This window comes from Babylonia areolata, chromosome 3 (genome assembly GCF_041734735.1).
Source record: "Babylonia areolata isolate BAREFJ2019XMU chromosome 3, ASM4173473v1, whole genome shotgun sequence".
Classification (NCBI taxonomy): domain Eukaryota; kingdom Metazoa; phylum Mollusca; class Gastropoda; order Neogastropoda; family Buccinidae; genus Babylonia; species Babylonia areolata.
The window spans coordinates 25544202-25566701 of NC_134878.1; the positions used below are offsets into that span (position 1 = coordinate 25544202).

The window sequence follows — 22500 nt, forward strand, 5'->3', positions numbered from 1 at the left end:
ATCGTAATAATATTTGTCGTCCAATATCATCTTCGTTGTAAAAGAGATGAGATGAAAGTTTAAAATCACCGGACTGGATTGAACCGAAGTGTTTGTGTACGCACACGCGATTTCATCTGCTGTTTCTCTGGGTCACACCGATAACCGCGAAAGAAAACCTGGCGGTCAAATTTGTTGTGTTTTTACAGGAAGGGAACGAAGGTGTCGAAATTGCCCACAGGCTCTCCAAATACATACCCTCTTGTAGAACCACGTCACTTGAAGAAATTTTCTGCGGGTTTGCTGTCTGTATATAATATATATCCCTGTATCTATATCACACGGCAGTCGCAGTTTCTGCTGTGATTAAAACGAATTTGCGTGGAAAAAAAAAACACAAAAAAAACTAACCGTAACGAGATGGAAACGTCTCAATGGGAAACGCATCCAACACTGACGAATGCTTGTACATGGAACTGAGAAAGTTTCCGTGATCTATTATTAGATTATAACTACTAGTAGGACAAATACGCGACAAATTCCCTGTATGCATGTATAAATGACGAATGCTTGTACATGGAACTGAGAAAGTTTCCGTGATCTATTATTAGATTATAACTACTAGTAGGACAAATACGCGACAAATTCCCTGTATGCATGTATAAATGACGAATGCTTGTACATGGAACTGAGAAAGTTTCCGTGATCTATTATTAGATTATAACAACTAGTAGGACAAATACGCGACAAATTCCCTGTATGCATGTATAAATGACGAATGCTTGTACATGGAACTGAGAAAGTTTCCGTGATCTATTATTAGATTATAACAACTAGTAGGACAAATACGCGACAAATTCCCTGTATGCATGTATAAATGACAAACCTAAATGAACATTTATTCACACACAAAAAAAAGAAAGAAAAGAAAATGAAAGAAATGACGGTGTCCCAGTGGGGGCATTGTAATCATTTCCGAGGGCCTAAAACACAGGAAGAAAATAAACAAATCAATACATAAATAAACAGACAACAAAAAAAAATAAATAAACAGATAAATAAATAGTTAATCAAATAAATAAATAAACCTTAAACATGACACAAAATCAAAAACGGTCAAGTGGATATCAGACTATTCGTTGAGAGTTTTAAACAGAATTAAAATAACATGTTCCTATATTTAGTCGACCAACGTTTCAGACCTTCGCTGAGCTGAGCTGGAATGAACTGAGTTAACAAAAGAAAATATTTTTGCTACAAAACACGCAGGAACAAAAATGTCGGTGAATGAGCTGAAGATTCGAGTAGTCAACCAAAGTTTCCGAAGAAAGAAAATGTGTCTTTAAACTGTTAAAGAAAGCGGGAAATTGTCAACCTTACAATCTGTGTAACGTTCTTCTTTCTATTTGTAGCCTGTTTATATCTGATGACCTTTGCCAGCCTACAATGGGATTAAGCATGACAACTAATGACACACACACACACACACACACACACACATATATATATATATATATCACCCTCTTCCCCCACCCACCCCACCCCCACACACACACAACCCCCCCCCCTCCCACCCCTCCCCCTACCCCCACCGACACTGATCGATTTCTAATTACCTGACTCCACGCGTCGCCAAGCTGGCCACACACGCAACATCGGGCAATCCTGGCGCCCCCCGCCCTCCCCCCCCCACCCCCACCCCCCTGACAAACAAACACACACAAACAACCCCCCACAGACCGCTGCTGCCGAAAAGCCAGCAGCCTCATTAGACCTCCCTGCAACGGGTCACACCAGGCTTGATGAACAGGAGGCTCTAAAAACACCCACACACTTGTTACAGGCCGGTCGCCCGAAGGAAGGAGTTGAGAGAGAGAGAGGGAGAGAGAGAGAGAGTGTGTGTGTGTGTGTGAAAGAGAGAGAGAGAGAGAGAGTGTGAGAGAGAGAGAGTGTGTGTGAGAGAGAGAGAGAGTGTGTGTGAGAGAGAGAGAGAGTGAGAGAGAAAGAGAGAGAGAGAGTGTGTGTGTGTGTGAGAGAGAGAGTGAGAGAGAGAGAGAGAGAGAGAGAGAGAATGAGAGAGAGAGAGAGAGAGTGTGTGTGTGAGATGTTTCAGTTTCAGTAGCTCAAGGAGGCGTCACTGCGTTCGGACAAATCCATATACGCTACACCACATCTGCCAAGCAGATGCCTAAGAGAGAGAGAGAGAGAGAGGGTGTGTGTGTGAGAGAGAGAAAAAGAGAGAGAGAGTGTGTGTGTGCGTGTGCGTGAGAGAGAGAGAATGAGAGAAAAAGAGAGTGTGTGTGTGAGAGAGAGAGGGAGTGAGAGAGAAGGAGAGAGAGTGTGTATGTGTGTGAGAGAGAGAGTGAGAGAGAGAGAGGGTGTGTGAGAGACAGTGTGTGTGTGTGTGTGTGTGTGAGAGAGAGAGACAGAGAGAGAGAGAGAGAGAGAGAGAGAGAGAGACAGACAGACAGACAGACAGAGAGAGACAGAGAGAGGCTGGAGCCTTAATGATTGTTTTCTCTTGCTCTTTCCAGGGGAAAGAAAGCTGGTCCCAGGGCCGGAAAGCTCTCCTGCCTGCACAGAGAGACTTGAAACGCTGCGCGGGCCACGGTACATACATACCTACAGCCTTGATGGGCATTGTTGGAGAAGTTGAACAGAAACCACTTCAACCCGGCTTCCATTCCCTGCCCCCCCCGTTAATGTTGTTGTTGTTCGGCCCATTGTCTACCTCTACCTTTGATCCGTTTCCAAGCAAGCTGAGGCACTGAAGAGAGAGAGAGGATTGGTCAATTCCTAACGATGTGTGGATGAGAGAGAAAGAGAGAGAGAGAGAGAGAGAGAGAGGGAGAGGGAGGGAGAGGGAGGGAGAGAGAGATGGAGAGAGAAAGAGAGAGACAGAGACACAGAGAGAGAGAGACAGCTGTGGCGTACACGATGCAAGAGAAGTACGGAAAAGTACGGAAAGGAAAATGTTGACGGAACGGACCAGTCGGTTGGTCTTTTCAAGGAAGGCCACAAGGCGGAGGCCCCTGCCAAGGGAAAACACTGTGCACGATCCAGGCTCCCAGTCACTGAACCTGGGCCTTGTCTTCACAACACTTATTGGTGCTGATCGTCAAGAACTGGTATAGGTGCGTGGTGGTAGTGTGGAGGTGAAGGGGGAGGTTTTGAAGAGTGGAGAGGGTGGAGGGGGTGGGTAGGACTAGGAGGAAGAGAGGTTGTGGTGGCCGGAGGGGGGGGGGGCGGAGAGGTGGAGGGGAGGGATGAAAGGGGGAGGGGGGGGGTTCTCAGTGGTCTACCTGTTGCTATCCACGCGTTTTGAATAATTTGAATAGCTCTGTCTTCTCCATCCCAAGCCATCCCCATACACATAAACACACACTGAGATACAATTGTAAATTTGGTGTATTTCATTATCATACCATGCACTACGAATCGAGTATACATCATATTGTAATCATGTGTTGCCTTGCGTCCTGTAAACCTTGAGGTTTCGTGACAAAGTGTTCTGCTCTGTTCCGTTCTGTTCTGTTCTTTTCACACAAACATCAGCCCATCTCTGAATAATCTACATTAACATGTGTGTTTGCTCAACTCTGTTAGCCCCCTCCCCCACTCCCACCATCAACAACAACAACAAAAATAAAATAAAATAAAATAAAATGCGGGTGTCAAAGATTTCAGGGACAAATACGAAACCACCATACGCGTGATCGGAAACTCCCTTTACACTGACAACGTTGACAACCATGACATCGGTATTATAAGACACCTTCTTCACGTTTATAACTGACTTCCTTTCTAAACAACTGACCTCGCGATGACTGTGGCAAGGCCAAATTGAGCGCTGTTCCGAAACCCAATCCAGTCGTCCTCTTCACATGCACGTTTGTGCCACCGAGGTGTGTATTAAAACGATACAGATATATGGTTCGTGCTGAAACAGCATGCGCTATTTCCTCTTCTGGGTTCGTGGGCATCGACTCCCACGTTCATTCGTACACACGAGTGGAGGACTTTTACGTTTTTACACCCGGCCATGTAGGCAGTCATACTCCGCTTTCGGGTGTGTGTGTGTGTGTGTGTGTGCGTGCCAGGTATGTTCTTGTTTTCATAACCCACCGAACACTGACATGGATTGCGGAAACTTTAACGTTAATATTTGATCTTCTGCATGCGTATACACACAAAGGAGGTTTAGGCACTAGCATGAGTGCACATATGTTGACCTGGGAGATCGGAAAAGTCTCCACCCTTTTACCAACCAGGCTCAGTGACCGGGATTGGAACCCGGGACCCTCAGACTGAAAATCCAACGCTTTAAACCAATCGTTTGTTGTGCCCGGCCGTCAAAGCTGACCGTCCGCAAACCACTTGCACTTTTTGAGGCATTGTCAACGTGCAACAGCTGAGCATTGTTGACTGTCACAGGAAAGACAGAATGCAGAACAACTTGCTGCAAAGGATGACTTTCTTTCTTTCTTTCTTTCTTTCTTTTGCGTTCGTGGGCTGCAACTCCCACGTTCACTCGTATATACGCGAGTGGGCTTTTACGTGTATGACCGTTTTTACCCCGCCATGTAGGCAGCCATACTCCGCTTTCGGGGGTGTGCATGCTGGGTATGTTCTTGTTTCCATAACCCACCGAACGCTGATATGGATTACAGGATCTTTATCGTGCGTATTTGATCTTCTGCTTGCGTATACACACGAAGGGGGTTCAGGCACTAAGCAGGTCTGCACATATGTTGACCTGGGAGATCGTAAAATTCTCTACCCTTTACCCACCAGGCGCCGTCACCGTGATTCGAACCCGGGACCCTCAGATTGACAGTCCAACGCTTTAACCATTCAGTTACTGCGCCCGTCGAAAGGATGACATGTGGAGTGATGGCCTAGAGGTAACGCGTCCGCCTAGGAAGCGAGAGAATCTGAGGGCGCTGGTTCGAATCACGGCTCAGCCGCCGATATTTTCTCCCCCTTCACTAGACCTTGAGTGGTGGTCTGGACGCTAGTCATTCAGATGAGACGATAAACCGAAGGTCCCGTGTGCAGCATGCACTTAGCGCACGTAAAAGAACCCACGGCAACAAAAGGTTGTTCCTGGCAAAATTCTGTAGAAAAATCCACTTCGACAGGAAAAACAAATGAAACTGCACGCAGGAAAAAATACAAAAAAAAAAAGGGTGGCGCTGTAGTGTAGCGACGCGCTTTCCCTGGGGAGAGCAGCCCGAATTTCACACAGAGAAATCCGTTGTGATAAAAAGGAATACAAATACAAATACAATTTCCCGCGACGAACGCATGAAAAAAAAAAGATGAAAAAAAAAGGGCATCGGATAGAATTGCAAACCTCAGTGTTGTTGTTGTTACCACTTTACAGTATGATCAAACACTCTGGTGTCCAATAACTTTGTGCTGGTTGTTTTGTATTTTCTTACCCCCCCCCCCCCTGCCCCCCCACGCCCCCCCCCCCCCCCCCACGTGATCTCCGATCTATGTTAGCGTTGATGTCTGTGCACCCTACACACAACCACTTTCCATTAACTGAATAAATTCTACGTTTTCTGTTTGAAACATAACCAGTATCGCGATAAACAGTTCCATTTTACATACGATGCACAACCGCCACACAGACACACTTGCAGGCAGAAGAAAATAAATAAATAAATAAATAAATAAATAAATAAATGGGTGGCGCTTTCATTGTAGCGAAGCGAGAGCATCCCGATTTTCACTTTGAGAAATCTGTTATGACACAAGAATAATACAGTACAATGCAATGCAACATAATACAATACAATACAATACAATGCAGTACAATCATGTAACAGGATGACATCACACAACACATTAAATAATCGAGGTGCGCTGCAAAAACTTGCAAGGATAGTTCCCTTTCGTTGTTAAATGTGCGTGTGTGTGTGTGTGTGTGTGTGTGTGTGTGTGTGTGTGTGTGTTTAAAATTAATAAACAATGAGGCCAAGCATTGATTTCCGAAACATTGTTTCTAATCTTCATTAAAAATTCAACCGCGCTTGTACATGAACCTGTGTCAGATAATACCGTGCGCATCACTAAAAAAAAAAAAAGAAAAAAGGAAAGAGTATTATAGGAAAATGCATCCATCAAATTAATGCTCCACACCACAGCACCCACCGCTCTCCAGCTGACAATTTGACCAAAGGCAATCAGAGTTAGGGAACTAGAGGAAAATGAGAAAATGTTCTATCTAATAATAATAATATAATTTTGTTTATCTAATAACATTTACCTATACGAACAGGAGAAGAAAAAAAAAGTGTGAAGGAAATGTGTTGGGTTTTTTTTTTCTGAAACAGATCAAAGACATTTTAGAAAAGTATTTTTCATCCTTAAAAAAAAAAGGAGGGGGGAGGAGGGGTGTTTTTTTTTTTGTTTTTTGTTTTTTTTCCCCGAAAGACACATGAACTCAACTCGGAACAAAATTCACAGGGCTAAAGAAAACAAAGTATGTTCTATATGAAAACACGCCACAATACACGCCGCAATAAGAACTGTTACCGCTCTTTTCAAACACAACAAGAGAACGATATTGTACATAATTATTTGTATATATATTTTTTTTCACTTTTATTCTACTGCCACCAGACAATCTATTAACGCTGTCGTTGTCATTTTAGTTTTTGGTGTGTTTTTTTTTTATCATTGTTAATATTTTCATTCCTATTATTGTCAATATTGCAATTACTTGCTTTATTTTAATTGCATTTTCTAGAGAGATTTGGTCAGACAAATGAAAATAATTTGCATATAATATTGGTCTTCACAGGAATTTCGCATATGATTTATACATTATAAGCTTCTTTATTTCTAGTTGATGTTTTTTTCTTTGTTTCCAGCATCAGTTCTTCAGATACGTCACAGCGAAATATCTACAGAAAGAGAGAAACGAAAACATCAAAAAGCAAATGAGAAAACTGAACCCACCAGTACAACATAACGAAAGATCAGTCGACAAATCAGGGTCAGTTGTTGGTTATTTCCCACTTTGTTTGTTGGTTGTTGTTTTGTTTTGGCTTTTTTGTTTTTCTTTTTTTTTTTTGGTGGAGGGTGAGGGTTTATTCATTTCCTTCTTCATTCATTTATTAAATAGTTATTGTGAGAATCGAAAAGATAAACCAAACAAACATAACACATACACACATACGCACTCTCTCTCTCTCTCTCTCTCTCTCTCTCTCTCACACACACACACACACACACACACACACACACTTTACCCGTCGAAAGCAAAATTTTGAACACAATTTTATGAGATTGAACTCATTAAAAAACAAAAAAACAAAAACGAAAACAAAAAAGAAAGGATTAAATTTTAAAAGTAAAAAAGGTGAAACTTGAAAAAAAAAAGAAAAAAAAAAGAGCGATAAAAAATATGTATGATTAAAATGATAAAACGTAACCAGAGTGATTCAAGAATAAATATAAAGCTTATGCCCGTCAGCCAAAGCGGTGCGTTCAAAGAAAACACTGCTTTCGCCAAGAACTCAAAAGGTGTCGCACCTGGAACTTTATTAATAGCTCTGATACATTCATACTTACTGCTTTTATCTATACTCACTGGAGGGTGGGAAAGGTTAATAAGGAAAAGGTTTTCTGAAAGCGATGGAAGCCATTAAAATGTATTATATTGTAATGTATTGTATTGTGTTGTATCATATCGAATTTTATTGTATTGTATTGTATTGATTACTTTCTTTACACAACACCTTTCTCTGTTTTCACTGGGGGAAGGCACGTTTCAACAATAATTATAGCATTGTCCAACTGTATGTACATTTTTTTCAAAGTCTATTTTCATGCGAACATGTGCATTTGATTATTCGTATCTAAAAGAACTGATCTTTAGACTACTACCAGGAACAACAATACCTATCTTTTGTTGCCGTGGGATGTCTTTTCCGCGAGACATGGACAAGAACTCGTAACACTCGTTGACGGCTTTAACACACACACACACACACACACACAAAAGAAACCTGTCGATAACACTCACATACTGGTTTACTTTGCTTACAAAGACTCACAGTTACGTTACTGATTTCATTTACCAAAACGGGATTGGAAAAAAAAAAGAGGTGGTGGAGAACAAAAGCGGGCCAGTGAGAAACGTGCGGAGGAGAATCAATAGTGACAGAGATCAACTCAATAGATTTCCCGACCTGCCGGCCTGTCCCATTCACGCCTAATGGAGCAGCAAAGTGGCTAACGGTGCCAGCCGATTGGCTAATGCAAGCGTGTGCCACAGCGCCCCCTTGTGTTATCAAAAGGGGTCGCTATCGCTTCCCTTGATTCTGTTTCGTGTGCGGTTTCCTGTCGTGGTGTCGGTGTTTGGGGTGTAGCGAAAAAAGCTTCCATATGCGCTCTTTCCGGGCGAAAAATGTTTCCAATAAAGTTTATCAATTCTTCGAGTCATCCATCACTGGCAGAAGCTTCACAGACAGCTACAAGACTGTATGGCAGTGGCAAGAAAAAGTTTATATAGTGAACACTACACAACAAAGTTCTATCAATTGTTTATACGAGAATACGGGGTAATTCTTTATATATATATATATATATATATATATATATATATATATATATATATATATATAAACACATCAGGAAATCAACAAATTAATCCACAAGTGAACGGTAATTCTTTATAAATAACTATAAATAATCCAGTAAATGAATATATTAGGGAACGAATCAATGAATCAATATGTGAAAAAAAGCATTTCTTTTAGACCACTGATGACCCCAATCTCTTTGTTGTTGTTGTTGTTGTTGTTGTTATCTAAAAATATTTATTTATTTATTCATTTATTTATTTATGTATTCTTCATTTATTATTATTTTTCGGGTGTGTGTGTGAGGGGGGAGGGGGTGTTACTAATGTAACTGTCTTCCGTTTTTGTTTCTTTTGTTGTGTGGTTGTTGGCTGTTTTTTTTTTTTTTGTTGTTGCTGGGGTTTTTTTGGCTTTTTTGTTTGTTTGTTTGTTTGTTTGTATTGGTTTTACAAGTTATCGGTCAAGCGATATGATCTACCATTGTCTTCTTTTATTTCGCTCTTCTTTTTTTCTTCTTTTTTAAAAAATGAATAATAATAATTATTATTAGCGACGTCGTAAACAAGAGTCTTCTCTTGCATTCCGTTTGACTGTCATTACCCATCCTTTACCATTTACAATAATTAGGTTCCGTTTAAAACACCGCCCAAAACAGCATTTTTCACGGTCATTATTCCGCGTGACGGTGTGATATTCCATCCATCTCTCCCTCTTCCCCCCCCCCCCCCCCCCCCCCCCCCCCCGGCCCCCCCCACCACCCCCCCCCCCGCGCCCCCACTCTCTCTGAGTTGTGCGATATCAATTTTTGATCACAACTGCTGATGTCATGTCTCCAAACTTTAAATCTAATTAGAAAAAAAATTAAAAAAATAAAAGAAGAAAATTTATTCAGTAAATAAATTGAAAGGCTACGATTAAAACAGCATATCTAATTCCCTCTCACGTAGATTATATATTATCTTTAAAAGGTCAAATTCATAATAATCGATTTTCTTCTGCTATCCACCGTTTAGTAACTAAGTTGGGGGTACTTAGAAAAAACAAGAACACATTTTTTTGCCCTTGATGTGCATGTCGTCTCTTGATATGTCTGCACTGATGCGTACGTGGGTACGCTGTGTGTGTGTGTGTGTGTGTGTGTGTGTGTGAGAATGTTGCGGGATGGATACATTTTCCGTGAAAATGCCGTGCCATTCTCCGGTAAATATTTCATTATAACATTAAATCATAACAACAACAACAACAATAATAATGATAATAATAACAAAACGATAATAATACTAAATAATAAATATCAATAATGATAATAAAACAAATGACATTAATAACGATGATTACTGGTATGTGGTCACGATTATATGGTCAATAATAGTAATACTTTTTAGTAGTTTGGTGGTGACGATAATTATTATGTAGATCATCAGGCACTTAAAAAAAAGAAGAAAAAAAAGAAAAAAGAAAAACAACAAAAAACCTGCTTAGAGCGAATGTATCGCTGATCAGTTAGTGCGAACTCAGTCTCACTGCATTGTAAAATGAACAAACAAACAAAATTCATACGCGGTCATTCGAGTTTTCGGGGTTTTTTTTTTAGTTTTTTTTTTTTTTTTTTGTTGTTGTTGTTTTTGTTTTTGTTTCAGGATTCGAACCAGGATTTCACAAATCCCTAGAACAGAAGTTTCAGGATCTAATCTTCCGCTCGTCACTCCGTTTGCTAAATTCCCTTGCCGAATCCTTTTTTTTGCTCCTCTGGCAAATCCTGTGTCTTTTAACTACACTGCATGCATGCATGGCACGCATTGAGCTGAAAATTCCCGCAACAGACTTATAGAACCCCAAAGGACTGAATGCACAAGTAAAACTGACTGTCACTGTTGGTATAACTTACAACCATCCATGTCCACAAAGGAAAATGATGCTACTGGGTTAAGTACAGAAAACGCATATATTTTTTCTGTCATCGGCGTTGCGGGCATAATTTGTTGTTGTTGTTGTTTTATCTTTCGGGGAGATTATGTTTGTTGGTGATTATTTTCGCTGCAAGGACGGTTAGTTTGGTCAGCTGAACTTTTTCTTTGGCTCTTTCTTTATTTAATTTTTATTTTATTTCATTTTTTAAAATTTATTTATTTATTTTTTTATTTTTTGGTTCTTTCTTTCTCTCTCTTTTTTTTTTTTTATTGTGTGCAGGACTGTCGTGTATTCATTACAAGAATGTTGCGTGTATATGACTGGGAGGCTGAACTCGTGTGCTAAGTAATCATGAGTTTGAAACTGAAAGAACTCACATGTTAACACCACATTAGTAAAACACCAGTGATTATTATTATTATCACTGTTTTCATGATCAACACCATTATTATAACCATCCCTATAAATATCATCATCATCATCATCATCATCATTATCATTATTATCATAATAATTAATATTATATGATGACAATAATAGTAATATCAGTATTAGTAATGATGATGATGACGATAATAATAATAATGATGATAATAATAATCATCATCATTATTATTATCATCATCATCATCATTATTATTATCATTATTATTACTATTATTATTATTGTTGTTGTTTTGCTGTTGTGTTGTTATTATTATTATTATTATTATTATTACAATGAATACTACTACTACTACTACTACTACTACTAATAATAATAATAATGATGATGATGATGATGGTGGTGGTGGTGATGATGATAACAGCAACAACAACAAGAATAATAATATTAATAATAATAGTAATAGTAATAATAATAATAATGATAATTATAATAATAATAATAAATTCGCCATGAAATCAGCAGAAGTAAAATAATAATCGATCAGTCTCCAAACATGTAAAGAACAGACATAAATTATTAAGTAAACGTTCGCTAGGCACAACACTTCAATACAGACACACTTTACTACAATACGATAAACACAGCACACTGCAATACAATACAATACAATACAATACAAGCACAATACAAGCACAATACAATGCACTGAATTCGCTCGATGTTTGTTCTCATTATCAACGTCATCAACACATTATAACCGTCATGTTAAAATTGAAATCACATACAATAACAAGATCATAAAATCATTCTTACCAATCGGTTCCTCTAGTCTTAATAAGATAAGATAGGATAATATAACATAATATAATGATATGATATCATATAATTCCATGGAATAATAACTATTAATATTATGCACTTTCTTGCTCTTACATCATCTTTATATATACATAGCTCAGTCAATGATAAGTACGAAATATTCTGAAGATCAAAAACAAAGAATCGTGTACTTCATTGCTTACGTAAATATGATGTATTTATTGAAAATGAAACATTAAAAAAAAATTATTAAGATACACAATTATTACTATCATCATCTTCATGATTATTAGGGACTATTGTGTGATTAATATCATGGTGAAAATTGAGTTAAACGTACGTCGGCCTATCATTATAGTTATCTTTCAAAAACCTTCGCTGTGTGCATATTAAAAAAAAAAAAAATATATATATGCATCTGCGCGCGTGTACATGTGTGTGTGTGTGTGTGTGTGTGTGTGTGTGTGTGTGTGTGTGTGTGTGTGCGTGTGTGTGTGTGTTCATGTATGTTTTATTTTACTTGTGTATGCGCGGGTGGATTTTTGTTTATTTTGTTTCTGTTATGTATTTACGAGATACGTGGTAAATCATAGACCACAAGCGCAGCTACAATGAGTCGAAAGATTCCAACACCTACAGAATTTTAAAAATCAAAAACACCGACTTACACAATAAAACAAAAACAAAAAACAAAAAAATCCCCGACTTCTAAATTAGCGCATTGTTAGGAAGAGATCAAAAGAAATACGCAAGAATAGAAATAAATAAAATAACATAAATAAATAATTAGACCAAAATAAATAAATAAAACCCAGTTCCTATATATCATATTCCGCGCCCTTTGACTGAATCATGATTCGAACCAATTTGAAGGGGAAATATTCTCTCTCTCTCTCTCTCTCTCTAACTGTACACCTCAGCGACAGCAGACAAGAAAATGAATAAAGAAATAATGACTTTGTTTGATAAATATGATACCCTCTCTGTTTTTCTCCCAGCCTTCCACGTGTGTGTGTGTGTGTGTGTGTGTGTGTGTGTGTGTGTGTGTGTGTGTGTGAGACTGTCTGCAGGCCCGCTCATGAGGGTACGTGTGTCCCGTGTGATTTGGGGTTTGTAAGAACTTGCGTGTATGTATGTGCGTGTGTGGTTTAAAATGCGAGAAGAAGAAGAAGAAGAAGAAGAAGAAGAAGAAGAAGATGTAATCATTTCAAATGGCTGTAGCGGAAGCCAACAACAGTGACAGTAATGTGTATTCAATAATCAACCGAAACTATCATTAATTGCCAGTGCAGTAAATATTGCAAGAAACAAAGTTCAAACAAACAAACAAACACAACCTTGCACAGTAAAGAAATCCACATATTCGATTATCATGAATTACTCTTGTTGTTACGGGATTAAAAACACCACAAAAAAAAAAAAAGCAACAACACTTTTTTGTGTGTGGATATTCTCAATGATGTGCACAGGGAGCTAATCATCATCAACACCATCACCACCACCATCCCCCACCCCACCCCACCCCACCCCACCATACCTCCCACCCCCCCAAACAACTTGGCTGTTTTTCCCCCTGCAGCCAAAAAACAAATTCAACAGCAACCACCGCCCCTGTGTGATTCACGACCCCCTCCCCACACACACACACACAACGCACGGGCGATCCGCACTGGGACTGTCAGTCAGTGCAGACCACGTTTCACTGTGTCACAAAAAAAAGGACGAAACAAAACCAAAAGAAATATATTTAAAAAAAGAAGAAGAAGAAGAAAAAAGAACAAAAACAATGAAATGAAAAACAAAACAAAAAACAACAAAAAAAAAACCTCCAACGCGAGAAGAAGACTGATAGGGGTAGGGTTGGGGTGATGAGGGGTGGGGGGTGGTGGGGGTGGGGGTGGTAGTAGGAGTCACATGGGAGAGGGGTGGGAGAAGGGAGGAAGAGGGGGTGGGGAATGGGGGGGGGGGATCGGTGATAGAAGGGTTAGCAGTGTGCAGTCAGAGCAGTACAAGTCTTCCAGCGGCTGGTGGTGGTGGTGTTGGTGTTGGTGGTGGTGGTGGCAGTGATAGTTGATATGTCCCCTGTATCACCCCACTGCAATCAGTGCTTCACCAGTGAACTGCACAACATGATACACTGTCGGACGCCGCTTGCTGGGTGAACGAGCGTAATATACATACATATATCTATATCTATATATATATAATGATTGTCGACATGTGTGTTGTGTCGGTTTCAAGTCCAACAGTCAGTTTCGGTGTCTTGTCCTACAGTTGTCTGACATGATCCGTGAGGATCATTTGTCATGACACACACACAGAGAGAGAGAGAGAGAGAGAGAGAGACAGACAGACAGACAGACAGACAGACAGACAGAAACAGAGAGAGCGTGCCGGACGAAGACGATAGTGAATCGGGCATCTTTAGTATTATCTCTCAGTGCAACAATAATATCGTGTGCTCTCAATGACCTCAAAACAAGACTTGTCATGCGACTCCCTTTTCCAGTTCCACTTTTAACTCACTCAGTACGGCCAGTCCTCTCTTCTCCTCTACACAGACCCCTCGGATGTCCAGTGGGTGTCTCAATGACCCAACCTTTAGCTTCCGTCGTCAGAATTGTGGTATTCTTTGTCAACGTTCACCCCTTCAGTGTAAGAGCCTTCCGCTTGTAATATTTTGATGGTGGTAGTTGGGGTGAAACGCTGTTAACGCCGTCTCTTTCGCCGTTCGTATGGAGAGAGTTAAAGAGAGAGAGAGAGAGAGAGAGAGAGAGAGAGAGAGAGAGAGAGAGGCAGACAGACAAACAGATCCCCAAACGACAAGAACCCAGAGCCAAGCTGAGCACCCCGTCCAGTGAGCAGCACAAGGACACCTGTCGGGACAGACAGCGCCGAGGAACACGAGGTGAAGGGGGGGGACCCGACACACACGGATGAAAGCGAACCATAGATTACCTGCCGACCAGAACACAGCAAGTAAACACACCCCGCCACGCTCGGGTGGATGCCAAGGTGTGTGTGTGGGGGGGGGGGGGGGATTGAAACGCCTTGAGTACCGGGTATTATTATATATATACCGTGCTTTAACAAAGATTTGAAAAAAAAAAAGAAGAGCATGTTGAAGCAAAGAAGACGAGGAAAAGAAACTGTGGGATATCATAATATAATGAAAGATGAGAACAAACACGACAACTTGTTCGCAGAACTGTGAGCGATATACATACCTACTAATAATTATCATGGAAATAAAAAAAATCAGTAGTTGGAAGGATGTACAGAAAGGTAGTGAGTGGAATTATCCGGCTCTCTGGGGGCGTGTGTATGTGCATGAAAAAAAAAAAAAACAAAAAAAAAACAGTGACAGGACTCCAAAGTGAATGAAGGAACGGGTGGGTTGGGCGTGAAAGAGAGGGAAGTACAGACTGTTTGCTCACCACGCGTCAACACAAAAAGCTTCTCTGCGGGTGTGGGGGTCTTTCTCGTCATACAGGCCTCACTTCTTTCTTTGCAGTTTCTTTTTTTTTTTTTTTTTTTTCATTTTTTTCATATATATATAATTCTGATTCACACGGAGAACACGCCGCTTTTCACTCGTTCAGCTAATTAACTCAAAGCTGATACCGGACGACAAGCGGAAACAAGACAGTACAGATACACTGTATACCTGCTGCCATGTGACTGGATATGCCTTCTGTATACATGTGAAATCAGGGTATGACTGGAATCAATCAACGACAAGTAGATCAAGGAAAAGTAAACACTTTGATGAGAGTCGATAAAGCAACACAAGCTGGGGCTTGAGATAAATAATGTATTAGGATTTTTTTTTTTTTTTAAATGAAAGAAAGCGAATACACAGCCCAAGAATATTTGAAAGAAGATACAAAACAAACAAACAAAAAACAAAAACAAAACCAAAAAAAAAACTGAAAAAAGAAACAAAGTAGGACAAAACAAAACAATTATTCATACATATGAAGATTGAAATATTTATTTTAATGTTCTAAAAGTCAGAACCAAAGAAACTACTCCAGTGTTACAACCCCCTCAAACACCCACCCCACCACCCAAAGCAGCAAGTGGTCTGGTTATAGTAACCAGTACAGAAAGACACACACACACACAGCATGGACAGACACGGGAAGAAAGCCAACACTGACTTATAACGCTGCACTGACAGCAGTGCGTGTAAGTATGAACAGCAGACAGACACTTAGCCGGCAGCCAGCACCTACCTGCCACGGTTGTGCCGATTCCAGAGCTAGGAAAGACATGGTGACTGGACGCTGTCCGGAATCCTGTACACCGTGAACACCTCACTCACTCACTCACTCCTACTGGATACACTGCACGGAGCACTGTCACACGAAACACACACACTGCAGCACAGTACGACACAATCTCCCCAAGTGTCTGCAACTTTCACAGAGGTTTGGACAATCTCCGTTTCCTTCCTTGCCTTCGCCAACACGTCTGTTTCAGCCGATGCCTGGCCAAACACTGCCTTTGCCTCCGCAAGTGAAAATTCCCCGAAGCTATTGTGCGTGGGAGGGGAACGTTCTCAATTCAAGCCCTGACCCCCCTCCCCCGTGGTGATATCTTCACAACGGTGACGAACGTCTCAGGTGACAATGGGGGGGGGGAAAGCTCCGTCGAAATATAAACAACCAAGGTGTAAACAAAACAAAAATTAAAAAACACAAAAAAACAGCCAGTGAAAACAGCAAGCGGGCAGTCACTGACAAGGCTTAATTTAGAAAGGAGGGCAGTTTGTTCCGGGGTCACACATGAGTGCACGTGAAGCGATAATCATCAAACTGCACAGCAAAAACGCCTCCAATCCAATTCCATGGCAGGGAAGGAAGGGCGAACAGTTTCTGTCTGCAGGCTGGAGAGTGGAGCAGAGTAGAGTAGAGTAGAGTAGGGTAGAGTAGCGAAGAGAGAGCGGTGCAGAGAAAAGCGCCTGTGGTCGATCACCTGGAGCGAGCGGTGGTGTATGGGTGTGTTTTCCTTTGGCCGTCACTTCCTATAGCCTGTGGTGGCGGGGCCCTCACTCAGTCACTGATTCAATGTCTGCTCTCTCTCTCTGTCCCTTGCCGGCCTGGCGTGTCCCCAAGGTGCATACCCCCAGTTCCTGTCCTGTGGCCACAAAACGCATCGCTCAACTTGGTTACCTTCTAATTGACGGCGCCCTGCCCAGTCAAAGTGTCTTTTTTGCTTTCCCCCCTCGCCCCGCTACCGCCCGCCTTCCCATTGGCTGGGCCCTGCCTCCGCGAGGCCAGGGGGGCGGGGCTTGGCAGGCCAATAAAAAAACGCCGCTTCCAGCGGGGGCCTGGCTACCACTGCCCGCCCTTGTTGCACGCTCTGACACATCGCTGCAAGCGCAACGCCCCTCCAGCGCTCCACGGCCGCAGTGCCGACATACTGGCTGGTGTGACAGAACCTCTCGCCTGCTGTCCATGTCGTTGAGACACGACTTTCTTTCTTCCTCTCTCCCCCCCCCCCTCTCTCTCTCTCTCTGAGATCATAACCCCCCCTTCCTTGTTCTGCACACAGAATGCAGGGACCAGCATAATCCTCAATGCTTACGTTTGGAGGAGGGGGTGGGGGGGTGGGGGGCTGGGGGGGGGGGAGAAAGAGGGCGAGTGTGTGGGTGTTACAGCACACAGATCCGGATTAGAATCCCCTCCCCCTTCACCCCCTGGTGCACAGGTCTGGTGGAATTTCCAGTTCAGCTGATTACAGCTGAGTGGTTTGGGGATTCATTTTCAGAAGTATGACAACAAATCCATCTGATACAAAGTACATAATTATGCATGATTAATTTTTTGTTGCTTATGTGGGGGGGAGGAAGTTTGCATTTGTTCTTGCTGTTGCTGTTGCTGTTTTTTGTTTACTTTTTTTTTTCTTTTCGCTTGTTGTTGTTGTTGTTGCTGGTGGTGTTGTGTGTGTGTGTGTGTGTGTGTGTGTGTGTGTGTGTGTGTGTGTGTGCGTGTTGTTGTTGTTGTTGTTGTTGTTGCTGGTGGTGTTGTGTGTGTGTGTGTGTGTGTGTGTGTGTTGTTGTTGTTGTTGTTGTTGTTGTTGTTGTTGTTGTTTGTGTGTGTGTGTGTGTGTGTGTGTGTGTGTGTGTGTGTGTGTGCGTGTTGTTGTTGTTGTTGTTGTTGTTGCTGGTGGTGTTGTGTGTGTGTGTGTGTGTGTGTGTGTTGTTGTTGTTGTTGTTGTTGTTGTTTGTGTGTGTGTGTGTGTGTGTGTGTGTGTGTGTGTGTGTGTGTGTGTGTGTTTGTTGTTGTTGTTGCTGTTCACGTTCCTTGTGACGGTGCGTATTGGGTCAGACGGCACGCTGTGGTGCCTCTTTCAAACTGAGACAGAAACTGAAACTGACTGGAGATAACACAACATTGGCTCTAGCTATCTTCTTCTTCTTCTGCGTTCACTCGTATGCACACGAGTGGGCATTTACGTGTATGACCGTTTTTTTACCCCGCCATGTAGGCAGCCATACTCCGTTTTCGGGGGTGTGCATGCTGGGTATGTTCTTGTTTCCATAACCCACCGAACGCTGACATGGATTACAGGATCTTTAACGTGCGTATTTGATCTTCTGCTTGCATATACACACGAAGGGGGTTCAGGCACTAGCTATCTATTGTTCCGAGCTTCTGTCTACTCCGCCTCCAGCATATTTAAAAAAAAAAAAAAAAAAATTCAGCATTACTGTACAATGGAAGGAGAACTCTAGAAGCACACCTGGGGCACCGTTGAGAGACTGGCCCAAAACAGACAAAAGTTATGTTTCTTCGTTGCTGCCTTCCATGCAACATAGCAAAATGGGTAGTATGTAATGTACAGTGATGTCCCAACTGCCCACGAAAATGTGTGCCTGTGTTCCAGATTGTGCAGTTATGACCCCACGTAAAAAGTAACAAAAATGAAGAGATCCCACAACGATTAGAAAAAAAAAAAAAAAAATCTGAGCTGATGTTTGACATTCACAATGATTATTTCACTGACTTTCCAAACATTTGACGTGTATATTTTTCTTTTATGTGGTCAGCAATTGAAATGTTTTTGGACACCATAGTAATTGACTTACAGATCGTATCGCTACTGGTGCGTTAAGTTATATATATATATATATATATATATATATATATATATATATATATATATATATATATATATATAAAGACACTGCTATTGTCATGCTAGCTGTTGGAAATTCTACTTGTCACGATTGTACCTTAGACATATGTAAATTCACTTTATATTATATAACTAAAGCGTTGACTAAATAAATCATGTCGAATTGAACACAACCACCATAAATGGAATTATGGCAAACGTGTTCTGTTTTTCCACACATTCAAATGATGACCTTTTTTTTTCGTCATTGCAAAGATTTTTTTTTTTTTTTACCGTGGTTTTTTGTTTGTTTGTTTGTTTTGTTGATGTTCTTTCCAGAATTTTACTCCATTCAAAAACCGAACAGTCGGTTTAAATAATCTTTAGCTGTTCAACAGTACACATGATCACAATGCAATCAATGACAAAAGAGCATCAACAAGCTTAAAGCTTACACTGTGCTCACAACGTTGCACTTCAGTTTTAACATGACGGCTGATGAACCATATTATCATTATGAACAGTTCATCAAATACTGACCTACACAAAGTAGTCATAAAGCAAGTAAAAACCCAAATTTAGCAATCACGTAAGTAGACGTAAATTTGACAAAACGCAAAGGGGGAGAGATGTTTTTCAGACATGTATTTGCCCATACCCATTTATTCTTGACCTCATTCACTCTCAGCCCCAGTTCCTCACGTACACCTCCTCCCTCCCTCTCCAGGAACAGAGGGACATGAGGGAATGCAGGGAACATCTTGCACACTTCCCTCCCTCCCTCTCCAGGGCACAGGGACATGAGGGAATGCAGGGAACATCTTGCACACTTCCTCTCCCTCCCTCCCTCTCAGGACACAGGGACATGAGGGAATGCAGGGAACATCTTGCACACTTCCCTCCCTCCCTCCCTCCCTCTCCAGGAACACAGGGACATGAGGGAATGCAGGGAACATCTTGCACACTTCCCTCCCTCCCTCCCTCTCCAGGACAGAGGGACATGAGGGAATGCAGGGAACATCTTGCACACTTCCCTCTCCCTCCCTCTCCAGGACACAGGGACATGAGGGAATGCAGGGAACATCGTGCACACTTCCCTCTCCGTCCCTCTCCAAGACACAGGGACACGAGGGAATGCAGGGAACATCTTGCACACTTCCCTCCCTCCCTCCCTCTCCAGGACAGAGGGACATGAGGGAATGCAGGGAACATCTTGCACACTTCCCTCCCTCCCTCTCCAGGGCACAGGGACATGAGGGAATGCAGGGAACATCTTGCACACTTCCATCTCCCTCCCTCTCCAGGACACAGGGACATGAGGGAATGCAGGGGACATCTTGCACACTTCCCTCCCTCCCTCCCTCTCCAGGAACAGAGGGACATGAGGGAATGCAGGGGACATCTTGCACACTTCCCTCTCCGTCCCTCTCCAGGACAGAGGGACATGAGGGAATGCGGGGAACATCTTGCACACTTCCCTCTCCCTCCCTCTCCAGGACACAGGGACATAAGGGAATGCAGGGAACATCTTGCACACTTCCCTCCCTCCCTCTCCAGGACAGAGGGACATGAGGGAATGCAGGGAACATCTTGCACACTTCCCTCCCTCCCTCTCCAGGACAGAGGGAGATGAAGAATGCAGGGAACATCTTGCACACTTCCCTCCATCACTCCCTCTCCAGGACAGAGGGACATGAGGGAATACAGGGAACATCTTGCACACTTCCCTCTCCCTCCCTCTCCAGGGCACAGGGACATGAGGGAATGCAGGGAACATCTTGCACACTTCCCTCCCTCCCTCCCTCTCCAGGGCACAGGGACATGAGGGAATGCAGGGAACATCTTGCACACTTCCCTCCCTCCCTCCCTCTCCAGGACACAGGGACATGAGGGAATGCGGGGAACATCTTGCACACTCCCCCTCCTTCCCTCCTCTTATCTTGACGTAGGCAATCTTACACGTCGCATAGACGATCACAAACTTTGTATGCACACATACGCACAAAAACAACTGAACAACCACGAATATTTTCTGTATGTACCAATCAATACCTCTCTTCTTATGTCGTGATATGATTCATCACAAACTTGGATATGGTGCATATTGAGAGCATAGTAAGATTCACCTTATTCATGTCACAAATTACTGACTTGGACAAATTTCTCATTTACCACAATGTCTTAAATGTGGTTGTCGTTTCTTTTCGAAACCTTAGGAGCTAGATATTTTCCAGAAAGTGTATGTTATTTGTTGTTGTTTTTTCTGTGTGTGATCTATGATGTTCATACTTCTTTAGAATACCGAAACGCTTGAATGCCGGGTTTAACTCTCTCCATACGAACGGCGAAAGAGACGACGTTAACAGCGTTTCACCCCAGTTACCATCATCAAAATATTGCAAGCGGAAGGCTCTTATACTGAAGAGGTGAATGTTGACAAAGAATACCACAATTCTGACAACGGAAGCTAAAGGTTGGGTCATTCAGACACCCACTGGACATCCGAGGGGTCTGTGTAGAGGAGAAGAGAGGACTGGCCGTACTGAGTGAGTTAAAACCATGGATTTACATTTAGAGGCATAAAATGTAGCCAACGGCAAGAATAATGATGATAATAAAAAGGAAACGCTTGTTTTCCCCCACCCCCGGGGGAAATGGAACCAGCTCAAATGTAAAGAACAACCTGCTGTATATTTAGCACATCTCTTTCAAAATCATTTTAGTTCGTTCCAGAAGTTAAGTACTGTGATCACAGTACCCATATACGTGTAGGTATTAGTGAATAGTATCTTCTTCATCGTTACAAACAGCACATTTCATCACTGTCGGTTGAACGCAGTTTGTCGTAGGAACCTACATTAGTTTTGACTATTATTCTGTAACATACTTTTATTTCAAACCACTCTTCAAGACTGTAGGACGCATGCAGCGTCCAGGAGGAAGTACTGGCCAACACCGACAGCAGTGGAAGCCAAACTGTACGGCACCCTGGAGGAGCTGCGACTGACGGACGGCAGCCTTCATCGAGGACACCGGGATGCTCATCTAATGGGAGGCGAGCGAGGGGGAAGAAGAATTTCAAACCATTCTAGTTTTGTTTTGTTTATTTCGTTGTATTGAATAGATTCAGAGCTGAAGTATCTAATACCTGCCTAGGTGTGAATCTCTCTTTCTCAGCTGATGACAAGTGTTGTATCAGACCACTCTACCTTTCCAAGTACCACGTTGTGTTGTGTTCTTGATCTAGTGTTATATCACACCACTCTACGTTTCCAAGTACCACGTTGTGTTCTGTTCTTGATCTAGTGTTATAGAGGAGTGATGTCCTAGAGGTAACGCGCCCGCCTAGGAAGCGAGAGAATCTGAGCGCGCTGGTTCGAATCACGGCTCAGCCGCCGATATTTTCTCCCCTTTCACTAGACCTTGAGTGGAGGTCTGGACGCTAGTCATTCGGATGAGACGATAAACCGAGGCCCCGTGTGCAACATGCACTTAGCCCACGTAAAAGAACCCACGGCAACAAAAGGGTTGTTCCTGGCAAAATTCTGTAGAAAAATCCACTTCGATAGGAAAAACAAATAAAACTGCACGCAGGAAAAAAAAAAAAAAACACTAAGAACTATATGCAGTGGGGTTTTTTTTTCTGTTGTTGTTGTTTTTCTTTTTGTTTGTTTGTTT

The 22500-nt window shown here is 42.1% G+C and overlaps 1 protein-coding gene across 1 annotated transcript in view; it reads right to left on the bottom strand.

Annotated features, from left to right (window-relative positions):
- LOC143280526 (transcription factor AP-2-epsilon-like) overlaps positions 1-16243 on the bottom strand; it is a 197015-nt gene extending 180772 nt beyond the window's left edge. Inside the window, exon 1 of the mRNA XM_076585208.1 lies at positions 15936-16243. Coding sequence (XP_076441323.1) covers positions 15936-15974 — 39 coding nt within the window. The 5' untranslated portion in view covers positions 15975-16243. The remainder of the gene's footprint in view (positions 1-15935) is intronic.
- Positions 16244-22500: the final 6257 nt, after the last annotated feature.